We start from the raw sequence: 27,341 nt of genomic DNA, 5'->3' as shown, positions 1-27,341 counted from the left end.
ACAAGGCGTTAATGAAGGTTAAAATATTCAGGTTTGAAGACTGCCACGCCTACAGTTATGCCAATTTATCCTAAAATATATTCTGGGAGCTGACAAACCACGTGCTACAGTGATGAGCCTACTTTGGTCAAAAACAAAAGGGTGCTGCCCACAGGCACGCAGCTGCCTTCCGTGATATCCTAAGGAAAGSCCGTGGCTGATCACAGTTTTGTTTTCCATGGAGGATGAGGTGAGGAAGGCCGGCGGGTAGGGAGTGAACAGGGGGTAATGCACCCGTGGGCCAGGGAGATCAGCCCTGTCCGAATCTTTCCTCGGCACTCCAGACAAAAACCCCTCAGAAGCCGCTTCCCGYCGCCTCAAGCCCGACTCGGGCGGAGAAGGAGCAGCACCCCAAGCCAGGCCAGCCSGGCGGGAGGGCTCGGGCAGCCCCMCAGAGCGGGGTCCGGSGCGGGGCGGGGGCAGCGGGCAGGCGCCTCCCCGAGCGGCGCCCCCGGTCCTGACGGCGCTTCCGGGCGGGGGAGCCGGGATGTGCGTCCGGGTTGGGTCGGCCCCAGCGAGCGGTTTCCTCTCGCCTTCCCTCCGTCTGCTCTTCCCTGCGTCCCTGCAGTGCCGTGCTGTCGGAGAGAGCGCCGCCCGCCCGCTCCGTGAGGGGTTGGTGAGAGGGGCCCCGGGCGGGCGGGGAGGAGCCGGGGAGCCCCGGGCTCGGGACAGCGGGGCCGGGGCCGCGGGAGGGGCCGGGGCGGCCGAGCCTCGGCAGGGCCGGGGGTGTCGGCGGGATGGATCCCTGCGCGGAGACCCCCGGGCGGGCCGCTGTTCTCACCCAAAATGGCCATCCGGCTTCCCGGGGCTAACGGGGCTTGCCTAACAGCGGGTGTGGGCTGATGGTTAATGCAGCCTGGAAACATCATCTGTCCGGGCGAGCCGAGCGAAGATATCGGGTGGCCCCCGGGGTGCGAGCATGCTGATGGGCAGAGCCCTTAAAAGGAGAGTATTTTCCCCTYCTTCGAAAGGAGGGTGATTTGATTCTTGGGTGGAAATTTGCCACTCTRCAGCTTCAAAATGGTACAGTGATGATATTCCGGCACAGCAAAACGTGGGGAAAACTTAGCTTTTATCAGGGGGGAGTGATGAAATTGCAGCAAGTCTGAGGGCAGTCAGTAGAGACTTCAGAGCCTTGGGGAAACTGATTAAGGGATCAGGAGCACAAGCAGTATTTTCTCTRGCCTTCCAATCACAGGGAATGAAATAGGAAGAAAGAGGAAGAGATAGAATTTTGATAACAGGCAAGGTTTGGGTTTTTTGATGGTGGGTCAGTTTACACAACAACCACACCTGCTGGGAATATGTGGGGTATATGTCTCAAAGAGGGTATCTCTTTTTTACAAAATTTAGTAGGACTCACTAATTAGGAAGTTTTAGGCTAGATGTGAAGGGAGAAAGGGATAAAACCAGCCTCCCTAGAGAAAAGTTGGAGTGAGGCACATGTTTGGGGGATGGAGTTCCAGAGAGCAGTGGTGAATGGATTKAATTCCATCTGGCACATGGTCACTAGTGGTGTTCCCCAGGACTCASTGTTCATGCCAGTCCTGTTAAGTATCTTTATCAGTGATCTGTGGATGAAGGGATTGAGTGCATCCTCAGTCAGTTTGCAGCTGACACCARGCTGGGTGGCAGTGTTGATCTGCTGGAGGGTAGGAAGGCTCTGCAGAGRGATCTGGACAGGTTGGCTCGATGGTCCAAGGCCAAGAGTGTGAGGTGCAGCAAGGCCAAGTGCTGGGTCCTGCCCTTGGGTCACAACAACCCCATACAGAGCTAMAGGCTGGGGKCAGAGAGGCTGAAAAGTGGCCCAGTGAAAAGGACCCGGGGGTGCTGGTTGACAGCAGCTGAACATGAGCCCAGGTGGCCAGGAAGGCCARTGSCATCCTGGCCTGTGTCAGCAGTAGTGTGGCCAGCAGGCCCAGGGCAGTGACTGTCCCCCTGTACTCAGCACTGGTGAGGCCACASCTCSAGTGCTGTGTCCAGSTCTGGGCCTCTCACTGCATGAAAGGCACTGAGGTGCTGAAKTGAGTCCAGAGAAGGGCAATGAAGGGTAGTGAGGTGAAGGGTCTGGAGCGCAAGTCCTATGAGAAATGGCTGAGGGAGCTGGGTTGTTTGGCCCGGAGAAAAGAAGGTTCAGAGGAAACCTTACTGCTCTCTACAGCTGCCTGAAAAAAAGATTATAGCAAGGTGGGGGTCAGTCTTGTCTCCCAAGTAACAAGCAACAGGACAAGATGAAATGGCCTCAAGTTGTGCCAGGGGAGTTTTAGGTTGGATATTAGAAAAAATTCTATAGTAAAAAGGTTATCAAGCATTGGAACAGGCTGCCCATGGCAGCGGTCACATCACCATCCCTGGAGGTATTTAAAAGATATGTACATGTGGCACTTAGGGACGTGGTTTAGCACCTGGCAGTGTTGCGTAAATGATTTGACWTGATGATCTTTGAGATCTTTTCCAATGTTAACAATTCTGTAATTTTGTAGTTCAGTGCCTCAAGTTCTTCCTCATTAAAGAAAAAAAGCCACCAAAACATCTTGATTTGCAATAAGCCAAATAAATAATTCTCTATTTTCAACTTTTATTAATTTTCAATTAATAAGTGTCAAACCAAAGCTAGTTAAATAACTTGCCTGAGGTCTCTTAAACAATCTGTGACAGAGACAGAAATAAATGGCACTATCTATATTCACCCTAATCTGTGTGATCATCTTGCCTCTTGCTTTCTATTCACAGCATTTTTATGAACATAATAGCTATTTACTTTGTTGACAGAATCAGTAGTTTCCTGAATAAACCAGAGAGTCACCTGAGACGCAAAGATGTTGGAAGAAGATATGGAGGTTGCCATCAAGGTGGTAGTAGTAGGAAATGGAGCTGTTGGGAAGTCCAGTATGATTCAGCGATATTGCAAGGGGATTTTTACAAAAGACTACAAGAAAACTATTGGTGTAGATTTCCTGGAAAGACAGATCCAGTATGTATTAAACAGATGACATACTATTGATTTTTACCTCTCTCTCTATTTCTTTTCTCTGTTGTAATCTTGAAATTTACAAAGACTTGGTAAACAAGGCCTGCCACTTCTGAAGCACACTAAAGGGAGTTGTTTTCTCTCTTGCACTGTGGGCTAAACTTATATCCTTTATTCTCCATCCAAAAATTTAAAATTATAAGTAAAATCTGGAATCTCTGACATATCAAGCTCTCTGACAAGTTTCCTTTATATTCTTCCACCTGTTGATTATTTTTGTGAATTTTTTTGGTAATTTCTTGTGAAGAAATGAAACTGCTTATGGTAAAACAATTACATAAATTTATTAGCCAATGTAGAAAAAAATGAATGAAAGAAGTAATTTGAATCTTTAAGAGTATAAACAGGTAATATCCAATTATGTTTGATAAAGTAGAAAATCTTACAGTCGTGGGAAGTGAGAAAATTCTATAAATTCTGTACGCTYATTAAAAAGACAAAAGCACCATTCTTCAGRCACCCRRGTTTTGTTTTGAGATYCATCTTATTTTTTGTCWTAGAGGGAAATGTAGAGGATGAAGWGGAAAGGAAGAGRAAAATGTAATACAGATTGTCAGAAAGACAATTATATGTTCATGAAGAGCATATAATGTAATTGAGGGACTATTACCATAGTATGTTATGAGGGTGAATGTTCATTAATAGTAAGTTGCATTGTGCTTACATCCAGGTAAATTTGACTTGGATTACTCTTACAGCTTAGAAACATAAGAATTTCCCTGTCAATTGTTTTGATTTGTTCCTGTTACTGTATTCATCACAAAATTGCCTTGTTCGTTTCAGAGTTAATGGTGAAGATGTCAGGCTAATGTTATGGGACACTGCAGGTCAAGAGGAATTTGATGCAATAACGAAGGCCTACTACAGAGGTGAAAATAGCGTGTTTGTTGTTTGGTAGTTGTTGAGTTTTTCTGGTCCGCACATTCCTAAAATATTTTCTCATCTTTGTATTAAGAATTTTAGTTATTTCATGTGTGTGCAAAGCATGTTGTTKGAGTTCTTACAGTTCGGCTTTTTCAGTTCTTAAATATTTTTTCCCTTTGTGCAAGTTCCTTGTCTCAATTATGTGCTGGTTTATGCAGTAGTGCCCTTCAGAAAACATTGTGCCATTTAGAAAACATACRAATAACTGCACAGAAACTGGACAGAATGTAGACATTCAAACAGTCATATGCAAATTTTTCTTCTGTTTTCCCTTTAAAATTGTTTCATTACTTCTGTGAGACACATMTTTGTAAATGTTCCAGAAACTATGGATGAGGCACTTAGTAGTTAATTAAAGGGGAGAAAAATCCACTAGTCATYCTAGAAAGACAGTTTACAAGGCACAGCAGTTCTTTGCTAGTACAGTCTGCCTTGACTGCATTATAACAAGAACAATAAGAAAAATTTTACTTWAAAAAATAAACTGTATTATTTGTGTAAAGGCAGCTTATCTATTTAGCCACTTTCAAATTRCATAGTTAAACTTTCTTTGTTTATAATTCAACAATGGTTCTAAAATATTTCTTGTTGGTTTTTTTAATGGGAGAGATATCAATGACTTGGCAAAGATTTCACTGTTCAGTTCTTGCAAACTAATTACCTGATGGTGGGGAAAAATRTACTGCTATGGTGTATACCTCATTCAGAGATAAAATATGTTTTAGGGTGTTAAAGTCTTGTGAGCTTTCTATGTTTCATAATGGATTTGTTAACTAAGAGTGTGTTTTTGTGGTAATATTTCTTGTAGCTCATAATTGATGATTGCTATTTCCTCAGAAAAAGATCTTTCTTCTTTTTTTTATATGGATATAGATAATTCTGCCATTTTACAGCTGACAAGTTGGGCATGTGAATTTAGATGGTAGTACTGGATTCTCTCGGAGCTTCCTTTTTACTCTCCTGGCCTTTCTTTGGCTCTCGTGTGCTTTGCTGTCCCCAGTTGTTTAAAGCCAAAGACTTTTTCTCCTTTCTGATTAGTGGGTCTGATAGGCTAGAATATGGAGTGTTGAGAAGAACTCAGTACACCTACTGGCTTCACCACAAGCAGYCTGGTGGTTTAAAAAAAATATTCCATGAATATCTGGAAATCTTGGTCATGACTCATAGTCAGCATAGTGCTGTTAGATCTCTGCCTTGGAGTTCCTTTGCTATGAAGAAGAGCAGAGTCATCCTGTATGCATTGTAGCAGCATGATGGATATGTAATAAATAGTTCAAGGTGTCGGATACAGTGACTGCTGTACACTAGACTTTGACTCATGAAGCACAAGGGAAATCGGAAGAGCCTGGGATGCAATTTTAGTCTAATTTCAGCAGTCACACTATTATAGAAGCAAGAAGTCAAGCTTACTTTGGAAGTGAAAGGATTTTGTTGCTAATTATTGCTGTTRAGGGGAGGACACCTCTAAGATAGGTAAGATAGATGCTGGCTGTTAATCTATGCCACAGGTCAGTGTCCCACTATTGCTGCACTAGGGCTTTATGTACTGCCCTGAGATGTTGTGCATTGTCAGTTCTTCAGTGATTGGGTGCTCATCCATGCTCACACATGAATGCTTCAGAGGCTGTCTCTGAGTGTTTCTTGTCCAGGGACCAAATTCATTCAGCCTTGAAACAGAATTGGAGCTGACAGTAGATTTGTCATATGGTTTTCTGTGTGCAGGCAACTGTRTGCAGCCAGTGTAGTTGCATGCCCACAATCACACAGTGCAAGATGTCCAGCAGCCTAAATTCAGAGTTGAAGGGAGCACTGTATGCACTGAATAATTTCTTTTCTGTATAGTACCATGTATCTTCTCACCAGTTCTATGAGATTGAAGTCAAATGTTTCTCAAGGCAGTATTTGATTACTTCTTCATGCATGCATCCTCTTCCACCTGCTCCCACTGGAATCYTGAAGAATCTTGTTATGTTTTTGATGGAAAACAGACATCTTGCTCATTAGTGTGTTACTCAGTTGCTAATTAGTGACATCCTCAGGATCCTCACTTTATTACACMATAGTTCATTCTGCATAATCAAGCCTTCATAGCATTGCTTTGGTTTGCATTTATTAATCCTTGTCTGTAGCAGCTATGATAATAGAACGGCTTGCAAGACCATGCTGGCCCAGTTCTTTTAGATACTGTTAAGGAGGCATTAAATCCTGATGAGCTTGTTAAAGACAGCCGGGATCCAYGGAAGTTAGAACATCAGCAGTAAACAAGAGTTTCTAGATGATGATACTGCATTTTCATCTCAGTGTAAGATTGAACAAGTCACAATCAGTTTTATAGGYAATATGTTTTCTTTTGTAGCCTGAAAAAGCTGAGGCAAAGAACTGAGTGAAGTGAATAGGGTCAGGTATAAAGCCCTTTGAGAGTCTCCTCATGGCAAGGAATTCCTTACACTTTTTATTACAAAGGCTTTGTGCCATTATSAAAGGAAAAAAATATGCTTATGGAGTCTATGGGGATAGGGTAGTCTGCTGAGGATCTTTCAGACCTACTCAGCTGACAAGCTCATGGTTTACTTGAATCAAGTAGCACTAGTCTCTGATTTTTTTTCTGAAYTGCTCTAGGTATAAATATTATGTCAGTGATTCTGCAGGCAGTTGGAACATTTTAAAATACAGACGGATTATCAGTGCAATAATTGCACACAATGTCATTTTCTTCAGTCCTTTAAAGTAGCTTTCTGGAACAGCTTCWTACAGAAGAACTTTAAAATATTCATTGAGAACATCCTGAGCTGTTATGCTCCTGCTTGACACTATCCTGGGCCTTTGCTGCTGGTGCCTGCTGTTGTACATAATCTGTTGAATGACAGAGGTGTTGTATGACTCCATTAGCAGTGGATGACTGAGATAATGTTACGGACTCTTGAATACTGTCAGTGCCTGCATAAAAAAATGGGTTTACATGCCTAAATTCTAGCATTTGTCTTTTTTTTTTTCTCCTTAGAGTTCTTATATGGATATCATAATTTCTTAAATGGTTTGTGTTTTCAATAAAAATAGGGAGCATTTAGCAGGTTTTTTGAAGATTAAAAGGATTTGCCTATTAAAATCTCTGCYCGACAGTATCTTCTGTTGAACTCTGTTGCCATACTAACTTCTGCACCATACTGAAGCACACTTCAGAAAGATTATGTTTGAATACTGTTTTATATTGAACATGAGAGGAAAACTACTTTTGTTCTTATTTGCTTAAATAAGCATCTTACAGAGCTATTGGATTAATTAAGTCTGATACTTATAATCCAGCTATCAAAAACATCGGCACGTTTGCAAGTACACAATGACATAAGTCTATAGAATTTGTCATTGTTGATAACTCTTTGTTTTATTGCTGTTTTTGTAAAAATCTTGAAGGTCCTCAAAAATATTTCAGTTTGATTCCTTATTGAAGTCATTATTTGTCATATAATTCTCTTTCAAAATGAATATGGTCAAGCTAAGTTATTAGTTATTTTTACTGTCCTTGGCCACTGCATTCTACCTGTACTGTATGTAAATTGAATAAGGTCTGATGTCGTATGCTACATCCTTCTCTTTACCTACCACATGCCAGGGCTTTTCCCTCGAAACTTACTATTACCTGTGGTAGCATTTAGAAACARTGGGTGGAAGGAGAAAGATGAAGTGAAAGTGTCTTAGTTTGGAAACTTCACAAAGGACTTCTTGGTCTCAAAATTGAACAAGGTGATTTTCGCTGATGGTGGGAGTTATTTTAATGAATGCTCTCATCTCCATTAAGCTACTTTGTGAGACARCAGGCAAATGCAAACTAACCTGCTTTGGAAAGAAAAATTAATTTTACACCTATGTCACAGAAATTGCATCAGAGTAATTGCATATTTTAGAGTATGGTGTAGGCAGTAGGGAAAACAAAGTTTTACAGCACAAATAATGGGGAAAACAATTAGGCTGAATTACCACTTTTTTACTGGTAGAGCTTCAGTTGAAGTTCTTAGGGCAGTTCTTACTGTTCTGTATAAAACCTTACCAGAAGAATCGTAGTATGCATATGGGAGAATGTTAAAGCACACAGGAAATCTTTCTCAAGATAGACTGTGAACTTGKTTTTTAAAAAGCTAAATAAAAGGARACCTTGTAAGAGAACTTGTGTGCTTTGTGTCAAAGAAATACAAAGATAAACAGAATACAGGAATCAGGGATACTAGGTCAAACTCAGAGATAAAATTCATACTGATTAAAAAAAATTTCATGCTCTATGATACTAATTTGAGCTATTCACCACAAGATTGTATTACAGTCTCAAAAACACTAGCTTTCTATTGCTTTTACACTGTTACAAGTATATTGAAAGCATGTAAGTAATGAAGTGTTTCTGCATCTGTGTATGTGCAAAGAAAAGTTGAATATACATATACATCCAGAATAACAAAGGGCTAATGGACAGTCARAAGACCACACACTAACATTTCAGATGTGGAAGTACCTTCTCAATATCCATGAGGCCTAACTATTGTTTATTTGTAAATCCATTACAAAAGRTTTTGTATAATTTGTTGTAGTGCTCTGATAGAATGAGTATTAATTAGAAATACGCTCATTTTCTCCAAAAAGCTACTAACAATTTACTTGAAATAATCACAACTTTGTCTGAAAACTTTTCAAAGATTTCTGCTTTTCAAAATCCAAATTACTGTACCACAGATAATGTGAAATGTTCTTTAGAGAATGCTACATACAGGAAAAATACTTGCCTTCTGGCCTTCATTAAGGTGTTTGGAAAACAGTGAGCAAGAAATGAACCTCCCCTTTTTCCAGCCTTTCCAGATCTCCTGCTGTTCCTTTCCTTCATATATTCAGGGTGCTGGAATTAGCTTTAAAGGTAACAGACCCATAGTCATCATGAAGATGGGTGTAATGGKCAAAATAATATGGCAATGTATTTTCATTTGGGGAATCCATCACCAGTGGTTTGACAGAAGCTGGTGGTAAAAGTTCAYGTTTAAGGGGAAAACTTGAAAAATCCCTCATATTTTGAATACGTTACAACTTATTTTTTCTTTTGTTTATTGGCTAATTTGTGTGTGTTTGTATTTGCAATTTATTTGTGTATTTCTAGGAGCCCAGGCTTGTGTTCTTGTGTTTTCTACAACTGACAAAGAGTCCTTCAAAGCAATCCCTACTTGGAAGGAAAAAGTTGTGACTGAAGTTGGAGACATTCCCACAGTTCTTGTGCAGAATAAGATTGATCTTCTTGATGACTCTTGCATAAAGAAGTAGGAGTTTAATTGTACTTTTTAAAATATCAATATGTGACCCCTGCATACAAAAGTTTTTAAAAAAGAAGTCTGTGGGGGTTTCTGGTGGACTTAAGAGTACCTGAGTTGTCCCCACTGTGCCCTGCAACCAGATGTGCCCTCGAAGCAGACAGGGCGAGTGTTGCTGCATGAGGGTAGATGCTTGGGMAAGATATGCTTGCAAAACCAGGAGCTTTCTGTTTCATGCTGCATCCTGAAGCCAAGAGTTATAGCAGAATGACATGAAAGGTTTGGTTCTGTCATAATATAATTCACACTTTTTTTTTTTTTTTAAGTCAGAAAATCTAAAACTATAAATCTTCTCTCCCATTAAAATTCAGTTGCTTTTAAACTGCTGTTCGCTACTGAAGGCACATTGTCTCATTTGGCTAGTGCTTGCTAATATTCTTTGCTTTCTTTAATTTGTTTTTTATTATTCATTTTTATCAAAACATTGTAGAAATTTGTATGTGGTAATATTCTCAAACTGCATGGTSCTGAATCTTCCTTGCTCTATTTTTCTTTACAGATTTTATTGTCAGTTCATTCTGCCATTGTGTACATGGCCAGTTTCATTTTTGTCATGAAATCAGCTTAACAAATGCTAACTTGTATTTACCACAGCATATATGTAGGAAATAGTGCATGATCAAGTTGATCATTGTCCACTTCTTTAATTTCTATCACCTTTCTGAGAGATTTAAATTATTTCTTCTTTTTTGTTGTTTCCTGTGCTGGCTTTCTTTGTTGTCTGTTTGCTATCATTGATGGCATAAATCAGCTTCTACTCCCTCTCCAAAGAATTCTGAGGATTTTTCAAAGGAAAAGCAAAATTGCATTTSAGCTCCTCCTTTATTCATGGTATGTCACTTAGGGTTGATTCTCAGAATATACTGTCTGCCTCAGTAACATAATCTTTTTGATGATGGGATTTTCCTTAGGGAAGTATCCATAAGCTTCTTTAACGTTAAGTTCTTCACAACTAAGTTGTGTGAAGTTCTTCCTCTTGATTTCATCTGTGGCCTCACCTGACTGCATAGCATTCTATTTCATTAATATATACTTAAGGGTTACTTTTTTGTTGTTGTTTAGACTTTGCAGTGATAGTGCTGTTAATTACAGTCCTCTTCCTTTTGGTTTCACCAACACCATTCTTCGAACCCTTGGCAAGTTTATTTAATGAAGTCAATAAATACTGAAAATAATTCCTTTGAGTCATAAAGAAACTGCATGTAAAATACCTTCTTTGTATAGTGGAAATATTGTAAAGAAATTAAGGATTAGGTATTTTTTGACTGTCTTCAATTTCTCAACCCACTTTGCCATGTTTAATTTACCACAAAGCATTTTGTTTATAAGAATAAATGCTGACAAATGAACCAAATAAAGACTTACAAAGTGGTCTTACATTGTGCAGTGAGGAGGCAGAAGCACTGGCAAAAAAGCTGAAAGTGAGGTTCTACCGAGCRTCTGTGAAGGAAGATCTGAACGTGACCGAAGGTAGGAGGTGCTGCGGGGTGGGGCGTGTCCTGCTACTGCTCCTAAGCACTGAGCATCCCCCACATTGGAGCCGGCTGGTTCCACATTGTTGCACGTAGGTGGTGATCCTTTTTAAATTCCTTAGCAGGACGCCTTAAACACAGCTAAAATTTCCTGATACCAGTGTGTTAGGCCCACTTTGTGCACATCTTTCCCTTCCACAAACACACAGAGCTGCAATGTTTACAAGTGCCAGTGTAAGGCTCCTTYGTCCTAATGTATGTGAGTAAGCGCTGAGCTTTTAAGAAAAATGGATGTGGAAGTTCAATTATTGCAACATACAAGTTGTTGAACAGGTTATTGTATAATTGTTAGTAGTTAATAAATAATTGATTGAAGGAATTATTTTATAGTTTAGTTATATTTAAATAAAGTACATTAAAAGATTGCATCTCTTGAGGTGTTTTGTCTACTGGTAATATTTGATTTCCTCAGTACACTTTTTAATGTTCATATTTAATTTCCTAAGAGTCGTGTTAAAATTTGATTCTCTGTCTTTTGTGGGCTGGTTTTGAATAATCATGAACAATACTCCCTAATGATTTATTCTTGTCTAATGRGTCAAGATTAATAGTAAACTCATTGTTTCTTCTCTATTAACATCATTCAGCATGGGAAAAATCTGCAAGAAGAAATGTAAAACTCTTCTGTATCATCTTTAAATAAATTGAATTACAAATGTAAATAACCATAACACATCCAGGTTCTGAAAATTCTACTTTATTTCTACATTTTTTCAGACTCCTAGGTTGACTTTTTATATCCCAATAGAAATAAGGTAGCATTAGTTAATTAGAAAAAAAGTTGTTGTCAAATTTTATTGACTTTACATGACTACTATTATTCTAAGGCTTCTTGCAAAATATATATATATTAAATTCCTACATAACTGTAAAAAATTCCAAGTTGCATTAATTGAAGCATTTTGCAATATGTGTGTGCCAGTTTTTTAATAGGAGTATTGAGATGTTTTTGTGCAAGACTTCAGTACTGCAAACTGTAAGAGCTGGGCAGACACTGGAGTGACTTGGATTGTGCCCAGGCACACAGGCCTGCCCAGAATCACTCACCAGATCATGCTTAACCTGGGGTGTGAAATGCACTTTTGCCACCATGCTGAATTCTGATACAATGGCATGATGATGATGATAATGATGATGATTTTTAAGTATTCTGTGATACACCTTTTTTCTTTTTAACATTCCAGTTTTTAAGTATTTGGCTGATAAATATCTTCAGAAGCTCAAGCAACAAACAKCTGAAGAATCAGAACTACTACATACAAGCAGTAACAAGATTGGTATGTATGCTATAACAAAAAAAAAACCGAAACGGTATTTTGTGGCATCAAAGCTTATATTCTCATTTTGATTCCTTATGGAATAAATATAAGGTGAATCAGTGTCTAACTATTGCCTTTGTATCTTAGTATATCATCTTCTGTAAAATGACTTTGTGACTCTTTAAAATTGCAAGATGGTAAAACTGATGTGCAAAAGTTTCTAGCTAATGTTTGGCAAGTGGCCTTTTAATAAATCCATTTAAACAACATTGTGCAAGGACTTGAGAAAGGATGCTTATTGGGTTTTTTAATGTAATTAGCATTAGCATTGCTCATCTCTGTGGACTTAAAAGACTCACAGTGAAAGAATCTGGTGTGTAGTCAGAAGGTGTTTGTAAGTTGCCTTCTGTAAGGAAACTCTGAACTTCTGTAGTCATTCTTTAAAGCATTTCTGAGTCAGTTAATTTATTTATTTAGGCCTTTTACTTACCTTTATATCAGCAAAGTTTCTGAAATTAAAACCATCATGTTTTTCTTCTTTTACATTACTCAACTAACCGAAACTTTGTGCAGTTAGTAACATACACAGATGAGTGCATATGCTGCCTCAATTACACAGATGCATACCAGCTTTAAATACTGCCTGGCTAGTAATTGCAACTGCCTCTACTTCCAATTTACCAGCAAAATTGACCCAAAAATAGATAAAAGGTAGTATATGCATTTGAGATGCTCTGCTATGCTTTAGCAAACATTGCATCTAAAGTGTTAATGTATTTTGCTGCAAGCAGTAAACAAATACAAATGCTTTTCTTGTCTAAATTCTGTAGGTGTTTTTAATACAGCTGGTGGAAGTCACTCCAGCCAAAATTCTAGCACTCTTAATGGTGGAGATGTCATCAACCTTAAACCCAACAAACAGAGGACCAAGAAAAACAGAAGTCCTTTTAGCAACTGCAGTATACCTTAGACCACTTTTGGAGGAAATAAAGCAACTCAGAGATTTGGATGAAGTTGTGCAATTGAATACAGAATAAAGCCAGCTGTAGAGGTATTTTTACCGGTGCTTAAGCAAATCTTGTGCCTCTTTGACAGAGGGTGGATCTAGATGAACTTGCTGATGCCGTGGGTTTGTTGTGTGGCGTGAGACACCTGGTGGCGACACACAGAACCGTGGCTGCCGCGTGCACTTTGTACAAATTAGGCGAGCTTTTYCTTTCTCAAGGAATTACTTACAGAGCTATGAACTAGGTATTGCTGAATTGCAAAGCACATTTAATGTAAGGATAATACTTACACRTATAGGTACGGACTGTAACTCTATGGCCCAAGGTAATGTAGCAACCTTGCAAATAAATTTCAAAGGAAATACTAGAATTGGTTAGTCAGGACACTACCTGACACACAAATGAAGAGCAAAAAGACACTACTTCATTTWATGCCTGACCATATTAATATGGATTCTGGCAGTCCTGTGGGTGCAAGATCTTTGCATTATGTATATGTGTGCTAAGGTATATATGTGAACATTTGGGATGAATATTTAGTCTGGGTTCCAGTGTATATGTTACTTGGAGATCAGCTAATGATCATCAAATAGCATCTTCCAACTGTCCTTTAAAAACGTTACATTGAGGCTTTCCAAGCTGCCACTGTGTATATTTAACTTGCTATACTTCKGGCCTAAAAGCTTAGATTTAAAAATGTATGGTGCCAAAAATGCTCGTTTTTACCTAATGCTATGCTACAGATGTTTTGTAAGCTTGTTTTTCTCAGTTTTAACAGGTTGAACAGTAAAACTAATAGCTATTCAGAAGGAACATATTATCATATTCCTGTTCAAATTTGATTGTTGTATCCTGTGTTGTCTATGAAAAAGGAACTTGCAAAGTGTTGTTACAAAGTATTTATCTTATTGAAATTTTTTTATAAATAMCATAAACTAAGTTACGGGATCCAAAAAATTGCAGCTGATTACATGAGTGAGACGTTCTTGAATGTTGTCTCAGATTCAAAGTTAGCTGCTGGTTAAGGAAATCTTAATTCCGCAAGATCAGAGACATGGGGCAAAAAATTTTCAAAGAAGTGCTTCAGTAATTTTACAGAATTGATATAGATGTTTAGGAGCCCAAATCTAACTTCAAAGTTTTTCGGGCTAAGGCTCCTAAATCACTAAGGTGCTTTAAAAAATGCTAAGCAAGATACCTTTTATTTAGCATAAATAAACACTTTCTAATCCTCTTCAAGAACATGCATGCCTTTTAAAAACTACCCATTTTGTTTACATGTTTTTGTATGGTATAATTTTAACTTTCGAAGATTTCTACAAGTCTGCCAGTGACAAATGCAAAATATGCTGCATTAAAAAAAATCAGAGTTTTAATAGTTTTTTAAATGGCGTATTAGAATGAAAATGAGTGATCTTGTGTGTTTTTGAAGAAAGAACTTTTCACTATGTGAATTCGTGTAGGAAGCTTGACTGACTTTGTTTCTAAGTCAATGAATATGAAAACTGACATGTATTCTTTATTCCCACTGTCTGCAGGGAGAGAAGTGGGTGGCAAGTTATGCACAACACTAAAGATCTCTGAACTCTGTATTTTATGTTTACTGTATTAGACTTTTTACCAAGTACCATTGTTTCTTTGACAAGCTGTTAGATCTCCTGTTGCTAGCAAGAAGTTGGCCTTCAGGGCACTCMATCCCTTTTGCTGTTACAGCAAAACCGTAGTTCTTCACCATGATGTTTCATGTATTTTCTCTTGGATAAAGGCCCCTATTTTTTAACAAGTGCATTTAATCACTGTATGTATAAATGGAGTAAAGTCCTATCTGTCTTAGCAGTTTAAGAAGTAAGGTACTTGGGATAAGATGAACATTATGGTGTCACCTCACAACTTAAGARTGTATGCATAAATAATTTTGAAAACTGGTTTTATTATGGAAACTTTTACATTTCATTGTCTGTCTGAAAGTTTCACGGGTTTTTATTCATTTTTCTTGAAAAAGAAACAAAACCACAAAGTGTCTGAAACATCTTTTTTTTGCCTTGACTTTGTACAGCATACTGAAAAGTCTTTATTATGTATAATGGCAGTTTGTACTTACATGTTATACTGTAACACTGCACTATTTATTAACATAGACCATTTRTACTTAAGGTTTGTCACTATAGACCAGTGTTTTTAAGGACTCGGCAGAAATTTTCATAGGTGGAGACTTGATAAATTTAAAATATGTTGAAATGTAGTGCATATACTTTAATGTAGGAATAGTTATTTTCAGCATTGGGTAACAGTGAGTTTTCATTTTACTCCCATCCTAAATCTAAAGTGGATCTTTTTTTGTTGTGACCTTGCAGTGCTTGTTCTCCAATATGACTGAATTGAAACTGCCCAAATTAGCTTTTTCTGCGAAGTGCCCTGCACATATGCTGCTTGAAAATTTTAGCTCTTTATCTTACTGGGGTTAGTGTGTAGATGTAAACCAGATGACTTGCATATTGCAGGAACCCTTAGATATTCACATCACTCTTCAGTGGCACTAACTTTGGAAGAAGAGACATGCCTAAATGTTTTAGCATTTGTGTTGTCCTTCATGAATAATTTTTATTGCAAACATTACTTCATTCTCCACTCAAAATGTTCTCATTAGAATATGTTTTAGTTAGCAAAACCTACAAGTAATAAAAATGCCCTTCTTTGTGCATCCCTGTGACTGCATGGTGGGTGACAATATAGCTCYGTTATGCCTGTGGTACCCTGGATTAGGAGCAAGAGATGCCCATGCCAGAAGACACAAACTTCATTGCACTCCTGTATATTCTCTTTGTATCTCCTGAAAAGCTCATTGGCTGCATTATCTGAATCTTGCCAATATTCTTTGYCTTTGGCTGATAAAGCTACCACTAGCAGGAAATGTCAGTAATTGCCTWAGTGAAATAAGGATTCACTAAAGAGTATGACACTACAGCTTTGTCACTTCTGTGTTGTATCCATTCAGTGAATGGGTGTTCTCCCAGTACGCMGGGCATCGTTAGATGCAAAGCAGTAATGCTAGGGATGTATTTCCAACTGGAAATAGAAAATCTCAAAGTTGTACGACTGATCACACTAATTTTTGTGCTTGTGTGTGTGTGTGTTTAATTTAAAAAAAAAATTAAATACTCAAGACAATTTTGAAGCTTTCTTATTTTCAGTGTGTCTTAAGGCAACACTTTTGTAGTCMAAATGACCACACTGTCAGTCTGATTTCCTGTTCAATTTTTTTATGCTTCAGTAATTTTTTTTTCTTCATTATTGGGCTGCAGCACACCTGACTTGAAGTTTTCCTTCACATTACTTGAGTAGGGRTGGGTTAATCTAAAGAGCATTCAGCAGCTGAACACGCAGCACTGTGGGGGGGTTGYGCAGGGAACATGCACAAGACTCAGCAAACCTGCACTGGAGTCTGTTCACGCTCCCCCCTAGGCTGAGAGCTGCCAGGTGTTAACAGGATTAATGATCTGCCCTTCTCTGCAGTTCCATCACATAGCAAGCCAAAGCCAACACACATGCTGCTCTGATTCCAGTGATGGTACCTGAGCCCCTTCTGCTTTTCTAAGTGTAGTCATACACCTTTGGTTGAAGTTGCAGTACCTGAACACTAATTGTACACACAAYTGGAGAGCAAGGATGGTCCAGTAAGCTTGAATTCATCAAAATGACCTTGCATCTTTTTGTAGGAAGCAAAAGTTGTGCAGATATTCTTTATAATGCACAACTAGTATTGAGAGAATAATTGTGTTAAAAATGGCATCCAGACAGGTAATCAAAATTATAGGATGAAAAAATTCTATAGCAGCAGCAATSCTGAGATTTAAGATGAAAGGTGCTRTAATGGAATATGAGAAACTTGSTAATGTTCCCATTGAAATGTTCTAWATGAGTCATCTCAAAGCCAGGTGAGTCCTAGGACTGAACTAGACTCATTCTCAGGTTTCTAGTAGTAGGGTARTACTGATAAATMATTTGTAGTTCTGCTGAACTCATTAAAGTTGATTTAAAAAAAAGTTTAATATTACTCTGTTCCAGGAGAAACACTTCTCATTGCAAGGATTAAGATGTATTGTTACTAATGGCTTAAATGTAAGTGGCTAAAAGAGATGTACATAACTGGGTTTATCACCACCATGACCTCAAGTAAATGTAACAGATTTTTAGAAAAAAGAGTCAACTTACCATAAATCCTCTAGCAGAAAAATAATTGTTTAAAACTGAGCATCTTGTGCTATKCTGTTCTGTAAAATCCCTACAAGTTAATTCTGCTGTTTTCTTGTGACACTAGTTGCATCATGCAACTTAAAACATGATTGTTTGCTTACTATTGGGTCTTTTGTGGTTATATTAAATTGTCAGTATATTAAATTTCAAAAATTGCTATAACTACAAGCTGTGCAACSTCAATCTGAGAAACATGTGCTTGGTTCTTGTGTATATGTTGCCAAGAGCTGGGATCCAAGGCAGCACATGTGAGATCGTCAAAGGAACAAGCTGGGAGCACCCCAGTCTAATAGAAATGGTGTTTCTGAGCTCTTGCCTCTCATTTCTTCACCATGTGGTTGAAATACAAAGTAGGGATTCTTTTGTGCTCTTTCTGGTAATTTTGCTTTTTATGATTGGTCTGGCCAATACAGTGACAAAGTTTAAGTCAATGCTTATAGACATTGGAAGTGGCATTAAAGTATTATTAATATATCTAAGATGCCTGTTGCATTTTCTGAAAAAAAAACCCCAAGTAAATAGTCACTGGTGACTGTTGGTTGAGGGTTTTGCATTGTTTTGGTATTTTTGTTTTAGTAAAAACAGGTTGGCATCTGTGTCTGCCTCTTTACCCAAGTGTCTGAAGAATATCAGAAGTAACATATTCCYGCTTCCTCTTGCATGTCGTTTTGGACACAGAAAAAACATTTGCTTGCTTAACATGCCAGTAAGGATTAATTAGCAATATTTTAGGCTCATTACAGGTGTTGGACTAGATGACGTTTATAGGTCCCTTCTAAACCAGTGATTCTGTGATAGCACAAGTGCTATAAAAATAAAATCCCCTTTAGGTATCAGAAATTAAGAGAATCTAAGAAAGAAAACAAAAAACCTTAAACTTTTTGCCTGAATAAGCTTATAATGGCCTTAAAACCCCGAATACTGAAGGAGTATTCTAAGGAACAAGAAGCTGTGTTTAACTTAAGCTGTTGCCCAGCATGATTTTTAAAAACAACCCAAGCCAGGTATTACTGTAAAGGGTTTTAATACTACTGAATAGCTGGAAGATCTTTTAAAACAGAATAATAGAATTAATGTCACCAACTCTTACAAACTTTGACTGCTTTTGAAGCACCCACCTGAAGTGCCATTTCTTCAAATAAAATGCAGTTCCAGTGACATCGCAGCTGAGGTTTCCGAGAAGCRCCACTCTGAGTTTCCCTGTGGAGCACCTGAGCTCATCCAAGGCATTTAAAACGATGGGGCTCCGAGTGTTGGTTGTGCAGGAGCCTGGTGCAGCGTTCTCACCATGGGCTGGTGCCCTCTGATCATCCAGGTGTGATGCTGCAGCTGTAATACCCTGGGCATTGCCACCAAGGCATCACTCAGACCCTTCCCACTCCCTTCAGCTTAGCTTTAACCTGAGCCAAGTTCAGAAGGCTGATGGCTGAGCCACGGAGCCCCCTGCTATCCTCAGAGCTTGGCTGAAATACTRTTAACTCTGGCCAGGCTACAGGGGGTTGCAAAATTCCAGGTACACCCTAGAATCTGCAACTTTTGAGCCACAGCAACAGAGGTTGGTGATGATACGCAGCAGTTGCTCTGAGTGAGAGGATAGAAGATAAACCAAAAGCCATTCACACAAGGAGGTGAGAAATGCTGGATGTACCATGCCATCCTACACAAGACATCAAAACAGTGTCAGGTCAAAGAAGTCAAAGTTTTGCTCTGTGGCTTCATAAAAGGTGCAAAAGTGGACTAGTAGCTGATAAGATACAAGTCCCCTTTCTACTRTCTTTTAAAAGAAACACACAGCAACCTCAAAGCTATAATGACCTGGTGGGAACAGCATGGTTCACCAGGCACAGAAGGGGCATTGCAAGAGTTGGCTCATTTCTATCATGGGTTGCGATCTCTGGTTACGTATGTGTTGCTTTTCACTTCCTCAGTTACAAACGGSAGGTAGCTGTCCCTAGAAAAGTGTTGTGATCAGTTTATTCAAAATACTCAAAAAATGCAAAATTATAATTGGTAATGAGTAAAACGCTGTTGTGTTATTTATGAAAATACCATAAACAGTTTATTAATGGTTTTGGTTTATTGCCATGATTTGTCTTTTGTCCCCAGAAGTCTGGTTCACATACTATGCATACAGCAGAGAAAAGCTGAAATCTCATGAYAGGACAAAACAACTTTAGTTTAAAAAAAACCCAGGAGAATGTAGGAAAGGCTAGATTTTCAGTTTCTGTCTGTTCAGCAGAAGCACAATTACAATTTGCAATAGAGCAGTATTGACTCTACAAAAGAACTGATAGCATTCCTTATTGCYGAAAGAAAATGCCGATGCCACCAAAACCCATTAAATGCTTGCACCTCGCAATCAAAGATACTTTGGTGCGTGTGGATGTGTATTTATGTGTGTGCTCATACAGAGAATTTTTTTCTTGGCTTCTGTGTGGTTTTTATGGGCACTTGATCATCCTGCGGTTTGCCAAAAGTAGCCAGGAGGAAACGTTAATCCTGTTTGCTGTTGCAAGACTGCCGAACGGATGATTTCTGATGCTCCAACAATGTGATGGACTTTTCAGAATTTTCCAAGTTTCTAAGCAGAGTCTCTAGGCGCCTTTTGATTTTCTTCTGATCCTCAATGGCACAGCCAATGACCACAGACTGAAATTTCTGATCAATGGGTCCTGCTGGCACATCAGAYGTGCACGCACCGTAAAGTGACATTAAGCGCATTTTGGCATCTTCCAAATCATCGAGGAGTTTATTGACGATCTCATCAATCATCTTGGTGGCGTGCAGGAGGGATTCCTGCTGCTGGGCRTTGCGGATGGTTTCTACGGAAACCTCCACAGTGAGGGTTCGGCCCATCAGGCGATTAGCAGTCAAATTAAGTTCTTCTCTCTCACCTCAATGGAAAACAAGAAAATACCTTTGGTTACAGGCAAATACTTTCCTGTGCAAATTGCATCATCAAGACACTTAAACTGCTATAACTTAGCAATAAACAACTTTTTTTAAGTAAGTGACAATCAACAACATTTCCAGAAGCCAGAAATGAGCTTTTTGCATTTGCTYAAGTCCTACTCATTTCATAGATGCCATTTGATATGAGGCATTAAACTCTATTATAAATGTAAGCAATGTTTTTTTGCTACTGACACAATGCTTGCTGTGTCACTTTAAAGCAAAACATACAGTATTATCAGGAAACATTTAGTAACAGAACTGGCTTAATAAGGACTTCTGTGCTGTTCTGAAGGAGAGATTTAGACAGTACTCCAGAAGACCATAAAAAGAAAAYTAGATATAATAAGAGGCCATGAAAAAAACTGGTTTTCTATTTTCTGAAAGCACAGCTGCTTTTCAAAAATATGGACGCAACATACTTGATATGTAGGCTCTTGAAGAGCCAGTAAACCAGCACTTTAAGGCATCTAATAATCAGGTTTAGGGAATATATTTAAAGCCGTGAATCACACAACTACRACAATGATCTTAATCAGCAGGTTCTTGTAGGCTGTACACTATAACATTCATGCCTGCCCAATAGTCAAAATCATTAAAATGCTGTGTTTTCAACTATATTATCATCATCGATGTGACTCCCTCAGCAGAGCTATATTAACCTCGACTGTGAAAATGCATCAGTCAACTGAGTATGGGCTTTCATATACACATTAGTAACATTCATGGTAGTCCATCCACCTGAACAGGGTGAATTTACAGTCAAGAAGAGGAGATCTCAGGATAATGGGTGGCACTTCAACAACCTCAGCTGGCTCCAATGGTGCACCTTTACCAGCAGCAAAGAATCACATGAGGTGCTCCCTAAGAGATGGGCTGATTTGACTTTGGGTCAGTTGAAGGGTATGGTGAAGCAGCTTCTCACCTTCGCTGATGTGCCTCATATCCTGACTGTTCTGTATATTGTGGATCATTTCGAGCAGAATTTCTTTCTCTTGTTCCATAGCAGATGCYGCATCACGGAAAGCCTCTACCCTGTACATGGTCAAACCAAACAAAATATTTAAATAATAAAATAGCTGTTCACCTATATAGCTGCCAAGAACTGYTTTTTTAAACTTTGGCTTGAAGTAGGTAGTCAGTTCTTAGTTAGCCATGAGACAGACTCTCTGATTTCATGACCTTCTCCTCTATCGCAACTTCATTTTTCAAGACTCAATATTTTTGAAAAACAAACAAATGGAGGGGAAAACCAAAACAACAGTAATTCAATTARACTTAAATCTTTTACTGACAGTGCTGTTCTATCACACTTTGTGGTTAATCAGGATATGAAAGCCTGATGTACTACAGCCCTACAGAAGTCCTGTAGCCAACTGGCAATTATCAGCTGCTTAACTAAGAGAGAAAGGGACCAAGTCCCCATCAGGGAACTTGGCAGTGAAGSTGGCTGCTGCAGAGATGGAGGCAGCAAGGGGCACTGGCTTGCTGTGCCACCCACAGACCAGTAGAACCCATATAATCCACCTGCAAAGCAACAAACACTCCAGAAAACTGAAACCCCTTTCACAAAGGAGAAAACCCTGCGAGTGGGACAAAGCTCACACACTTTTATTGATGTGACAAGGGTTTCTCTGACACAAAGTGGTGTGCCTGATCACTTGGAGAAGATGCTGGACTGCCTGCCCCCACTGTCACTGGTGCCTTCCACAGAATGATGCTCGCTGTGATTCACACAAGGAGGAACCYTCTGTGGGAGAAGCTCCTATTTCTGAGCTTGCAGGGAAGCATGAAACTTGGTCCCTCCTGAAACCAGACCCCCTACTCCAGTCTTGTTTACTGTGCTGAAACACACATGTAATGCAGTGAGGACAAAGGGAAAGTTCRTCAAAACTGCTGTCCCTGTCACTGACTTGGTCTTGGTAAGGTGTAATTCTGTGCCCACAGCCYGCCCTCCTTGTGGCATAAGGTACAGACCCAGCTTGCCATGGGCAATGTGAAAATGCTGCATGAGAAATACAAGTCCGGTTTCTACATTTATGTCTTATTCCCCACCACAGTTTTAAAGAGGGGGCTTTTGCATTCAGCTGAATAATATGGAAAAGAACACTGGGGAACTGTAATGCAACACTATGAAGACCTGGTACAAAAGAGGGAAATATCCTACTCCCTTGGTTTTTCTCTGAGACTTGAGGGTAGGGGCTTGCATAGGACTTTCCAAGCTGGAACTGGCTGCACCAAAACCATCAACTCTGCATTCACARGCCCCACAAAAAAGCAAGAGTATCATGTGAACCTGACTTGCGTTGCAGTGCACTGCTTGGGAGGTCTAGCTGAATCACGAGAATCCATCTATCCTGAAATGTTTAGGAAACCTGGCCAGAAAAGGGGAAACAAACCAAAACACTGTTAAGTCTCTTAGGTGCTCTGCACTCTGACATTACTGGGTGCTGCCCTGAGACAGCAGTGGCTCATTGCTGTCTGCAGATGAGAGCACATTGCCTGAGACAGAACGGAGCAGCTGCTCMTTCCTCACAGGCTGGCTGAAAGCAGGTAACTTCAGAAAAACAGCAGTAAAAGAAAAGAGGGTGGAAGAAAGCAGAAGAACAGGAGTATTTCAGGATAYAGTCACTCTTCACATGCAGCCTGCTCATGAAATGGTTGTTTTAAAAAATATTTAGCCTAATTTAGTCAGTGAAAGCACAGGCTTCAGGCCTTGCCTTTAATGTTCATTCTGAGGAGGAGTGGAAAATGCAAATTAATGCAATGCAAATTCATGCCAAGAGCAAATACTTTTAATTATTATTTTGGACTGGTTAGTAAGAGCAATGAGGCAGGTAGAGTAATTTCATACTTCAGATGTCTGCACTTTATAATTTAGGAAGTCTAGCAATATTTTCATAATGCCWTGCCATGCCTTTTAAAAAAAAAGCTAGTATTTTCACAATTTAATAAATGTATTGTGATTGCTGGAAAGCTGTAAATTAAAATTCTGATGTGCAGAATTTCAAGTCTGATAGTGTTTTTAAATCAGATTCTGTATATCATTGTACTGACATAAAAACTAAAGTTCTGCTTTCAGTAGAAAGATCAGYATATGATTTCCACAGGCTTTGCTGGGTCCTAAGAAGAATGTGGAAAAGCTGCATTGCAGAGCTGTGTCCTGAATTGGTACAGTTCTAAAGMAAGTGCCTAAAATATCACTGTTTCCAAAGGCCAGCCTGGTATGTGAGGTAGGACCTAAAAGCCAAATTGTCAGAACTAATGYTGCATACTGCAAAAAAAAAAGAAACAGTTTACCAACTAGAGCTTTGATTGACATTAATTTTAAAAAGTAACATAACCAAATCTGAAGAACTATTTTATTTGTATTGATTGCTTCTTCAGAATAATTTTTATGATTTTTTCAACTGCAATGTAGAATGTCACACAGTAGTGGGACAGGTTCATTTCAGAACAGCACTCTAATGGGAGGAAAAAAAATCAAAACAACAAAAAACCCAGGAAACAGTCACATCAACCTCAATAAAATAATGTGTCAGGATTACACCTTGCAGTCAGTTCTCACAACTTCTTTCCTAAAATGATCCTTAACTTCACAGTTTTTTTCTGTAAATCTTTCCTCTTCTTCTGTGRGGGGGCCCAAAAAAAAGTTGTAAGATTTAAACCTCTGACAGAGGTGACTGGTGTGGGAAAGGGTGGAAACACAATCTGAGTCTCAAAAAACCAATCAACTGAACAATAAAAGGCAAAGAAAAAACACAAAATACTATTTATATCCAGTTGTCAATTATTTTGATGCAGCAGTATGGTCCTTTTTCTAACAGATGAAAACATCCAATCATATTTTTACTTGGAGTGTAATTGTTGCTTCGAACATCAACTAAATATTCCATCCATTTCCTAACACTGAAAAAGACATTCCTTACTTCTGATCCTCCTCCTCCCTGTTCGTAAGCGATTAGCTGTGCAATGCCTTTCTTTGCTACATACCACTTACATGAGCAAGCATTCCCCTGAGGAACAGGTGGACTAGCCTGTGCTTTTGTTTCCAGATGAGAAACTTGACACCTTCTTTCTTAGGACAGCTGCAATAACGCTGTCCTTTAAACCACTGACTTGACTTACACAGCTCACTGTTAGAGCCCACGTGCTGGAGGTTCAGATAAGTTTTCAAAGGAAATAAATATCTGAGAATGGAGCAGCTTTCATCCTGAAATGGAGATGAACACACTGGAGGGAGAAAAAATGGGGTGTTTCACCCTGGCATCCTCAGCTGCTTCAGCTAAATGTCCATTCCCAGGTGAGCAGTCCTATGAATACTAAAATGACTGGTGGGGGGGAATGTGGTTGATCCAAAGAACAAGATTAAAAGTACAAAAAATGAAGATAAAAAATATCCAGCAAGAATCTGACTTATCTCATGTATCATCACACATAAAACTGTTTTCACTTAACACAACCAACACAGTGACTCATAAACAGAGCCTCTGCTCTCACTTCCAGCTGCTCCCAAGATATCTTGGCAGTCACGGCAACATGAAGGTCCAAGCCCTTACAAGGGGCAAACGTGCCACCTGACCCCCTTGCCACCTCAGCCTCGAGCACTCGCTCCCTGGCAGCCAAATTAATTCCCCTTCCCTGCTCACTTTCCATGTGAAGAGAGCCCCTCTGCAAACACCTATCAGGGAGATACAAAAATACCCGTAACTGTTGGAAAATAAGCTCTCACAAAGAAACGGAGAAAAAAGAAGGCTGCTCAAACTGGAGGATTTTACAACTGAAAGAAAGTATACTTAGATTAGCTATTAGGAAGAGATTCTTCACAATGGAGATGGTGAGGCACTGGAACAGGTTGCCCAAAGAGGCTGTGSATGCTCTATCCTTGAARGTGTTAAAGGCCAGGGTGGATGGGGCTCTGAGCCACCTGGTGCCCTGAAAGGTGCCCCTGCCCGTGTCAGGGGGTTGGAACTAGATGATCTTAAGGTCCCTCCTAACCCAAACCCATTCTATGATTCTGTGATTTCTAGAGGAATGAGGGTTGGTTCAGAGCTCAGTTGATCTTAAGCAACTTGAGAACTGAGGATTGTTGACGGTTATAATTAAAAAGTATAGTTCAGTTTGACAAATTTCCACTTATTATATTTACAAACAACATCTTGAGGGTCTATAGCAAAACCAAACCAGYGGGAGAAGGAAAAAGTTTGGAAGCTTTTCCTCCTGTCATTCACATAAATATGAAATGAAGCATGTTGATTAGTTGTGAATGAAAAAAAACTGTTAGACTGGAGTGACTTTTATCAAATTAGTCTGACTTTTTTTTTCCATGACTATTTCACATTTAGAACTATGCCTGTCTGAAAAACCCASAGCAAACTGAGAATTTAACTGCGGGTTTAATTGCTGGCTAACCAAACTGTCTGCTTCGTCTCAGAGTCACTTAGCAAATTTAAAATACGTTTTTGCATATTCTGATGCTCATTTTTTGATTATATATTCATCATGCGCCTAGACCTTCTGGATGTAAGCAGTAAGACTTGTTTGCAGACAGTGATTTTGTTTAGTCAAATTCAGAAAAGTCTGCAAAGGACTTCAAGGAGATCTAATCAAGCTAAGTGAAAGGCTAATACAACAGCACATTGAGTCCACTCCTGAATAATGCAAASTAATGCAGGCAGAAAGGGGTAATATAAACTCCTGCACCCCACAGAACTCTTTTAATTACAGGAAAGTCCTAGAAACATGCTGGGTGGTTCTGTGAAAGCTGCTGATCAATATGCAGCTGTAATGAAGAAAAGGGTGTGTTGAAACAGTACCAGAGGAGGTGAATCAGTGGCATCCTGCACATCCATCCACCTCAGAAAGGACACTGTGTAATTTAGCAGAGCTGAGAAGACAGGGAAGATGATTAAAGACAAGGTATCATCTCTCATGAGGCCAAACTGGGAAAAAAGTCAAATGGTATTATTTAGGGAACGTCAAATAGCAGAAAAAGTCAGGACAAGTCTTGGCGTGAACGATGAAATTCACACAACATTTACAGTAACTTAGGAAAAACACACCTCAGCTGCAGAATGCTGTTCCCATTATAGTGACACGATTTAATACACCTCAGAGAGGAGGTGGACACGAACACAAGTAACAAGAACTTCCATAGYTGAACCAGTAAGAGCAAAGGGAGGTTGGAAAGACAAGAAGCCTCACACGCCAGCATTCAGCACTGCAGCTTAAMGGCTTGCCAGAGTCTCCGACAGCCCGAATGACACCACGTTTTATCCTCGGATTTCCCGCATCTTATAAAACACCTGCCCGCAGATGCGGGATGGGGGGTGACACGGTGGGACGACAGACACGATGCACGGCGGGCTCGTACCCACCGTGTCCCAGCTCGCAGAGCACATCCCCTCCCTGCTAAAGGCTCCCCACACTCTGAAGGGAAACAAATCCCAAGCAGACCTTCGCGCTTTTTCTGAAAAACGTCTATTTTCATACATTCATATATATATCCCTATCTTCGTATATTTCCAGACCAAGCTACCTCACCTTAGAGCAACTGCTCCCATTTTTAAACTTTGCCCCCATGAAGGAGAGCCCTTTTTCCCTCGGTCCCCTCAGGAAGTCTCACCGGCCCCCCATCTCCCGCCCCAGCCAGGGGAGGGCTCCGTGCCCGCCGCCGCCCCGCGGTGYGGAGCCACCGGCTCGGGGCACACGGCTCCCGGCCCCGGGCCCCACCTGAGCTCCAGCTGGTCCAGGTTCTCGAGCAGGCGGCTGGAGCGGTCGGCCATGGAGGTGGAGCGGTAGAAGCGGCCCCGGAGCTGCCCGCCCGACTGCTGCTGCTGCTGCGGCGGCTGCTGCGGCTGCTGCGCCCCCTCGCTGGCCTTGGCGCTGATCCGGGCCTGGGCCATCCCACCCGCCGCTGCCGCCGGCGGAACCTCGCTGCGGCCGCTCCCTCCCCGCGTCCCGCAGGCGGCGGCGGCGGCCGAATGCCGGCACCTCGCTCA

At 40.1% G+C, this 27,341-nt stretch overlaps 2 protein-coding genes across 4 annotated transcripts; one reads left to right on the top strand and one right to left on the bottom strand.

Annotated features, from left to right (window-relative positions):
* The first annotated feature begins 113 nt into the window (after positions 1-113).
* RAB23 (RAB23, member RAS oncogene family) lies at positions 114-19,664 on the top strand. 3 transcript variants are annotated; one of them, XM_057386275.1, is made up of 7 exons: positions 114-229; positions 2,812-3,013; positions 3,854-3,939; positions 9,129-9,285; positions 10,724-10,806; positions 12,053-12,145; positions 12,958-19,664. In XM_057386275.1, the coding sequence occupies exons 2-7, from the start codon at positions 2,859-2,861 to the stop codon at positions 13,095-13,097; spliced, it is 714 nt and encodes a 237-aa protein (XP_057242258.1). In that variant the 5' UTR covers positions 114-229; positions 2,812-2,858; the 3' UTR covers positions 13,098-19,664. The 3 variants fall into 3 exon arrangements, with proteins under 3 accessions (XP_057242258.1, XP_057242256.1, XP_057242257.1); XM_057386273.1 differs by lacking the exon at positions 114-229 and adding an exon at positions 505-651; XM_057386274.1 differs by lacking the exon at positions 114-229 and adding an exon at positions 505-655.
* BAG2 (BAG cochaperone 2) lies at positions 18,183-27,341 on the bottom strand. Its single transcript, XM_057386276.1, has 3 exons — positions 27,073-27,341; positions 21,266-21,375; positions 18,183-20,282 (listed from the first exon to the last, which is right to left on the bottom strand). The coding sequence occupies exons 1-3, from the start codon at positions 27,243-27,245 to the stop codon at positions 19,882-19,884; spliced, it is 684 nt and encodes a 227-aa protein (XP_057242259.1). The 5' UTR covers positions 27,246-27,341; the 3' UTR covers positions 18,183-19,881.

Source organism: Malurus melanocephalus, unplaced genomic scaffold, assembly GCF_030028575.1.
Source record: "Malurus melanocephalus ecotype Western Australia unplaced genomic scaffold, MMel_1.1 scaffold_945, whole genome shotgun sequence".
NCBI lineage: Eukaryota > Metazoa > Chordata > Aves > Passeriformes > Maluridae > Malurus > Malurus melanocephalus.
This window is presented reverse-complemented; position numbering and strand designations above follow the sequence as displayed.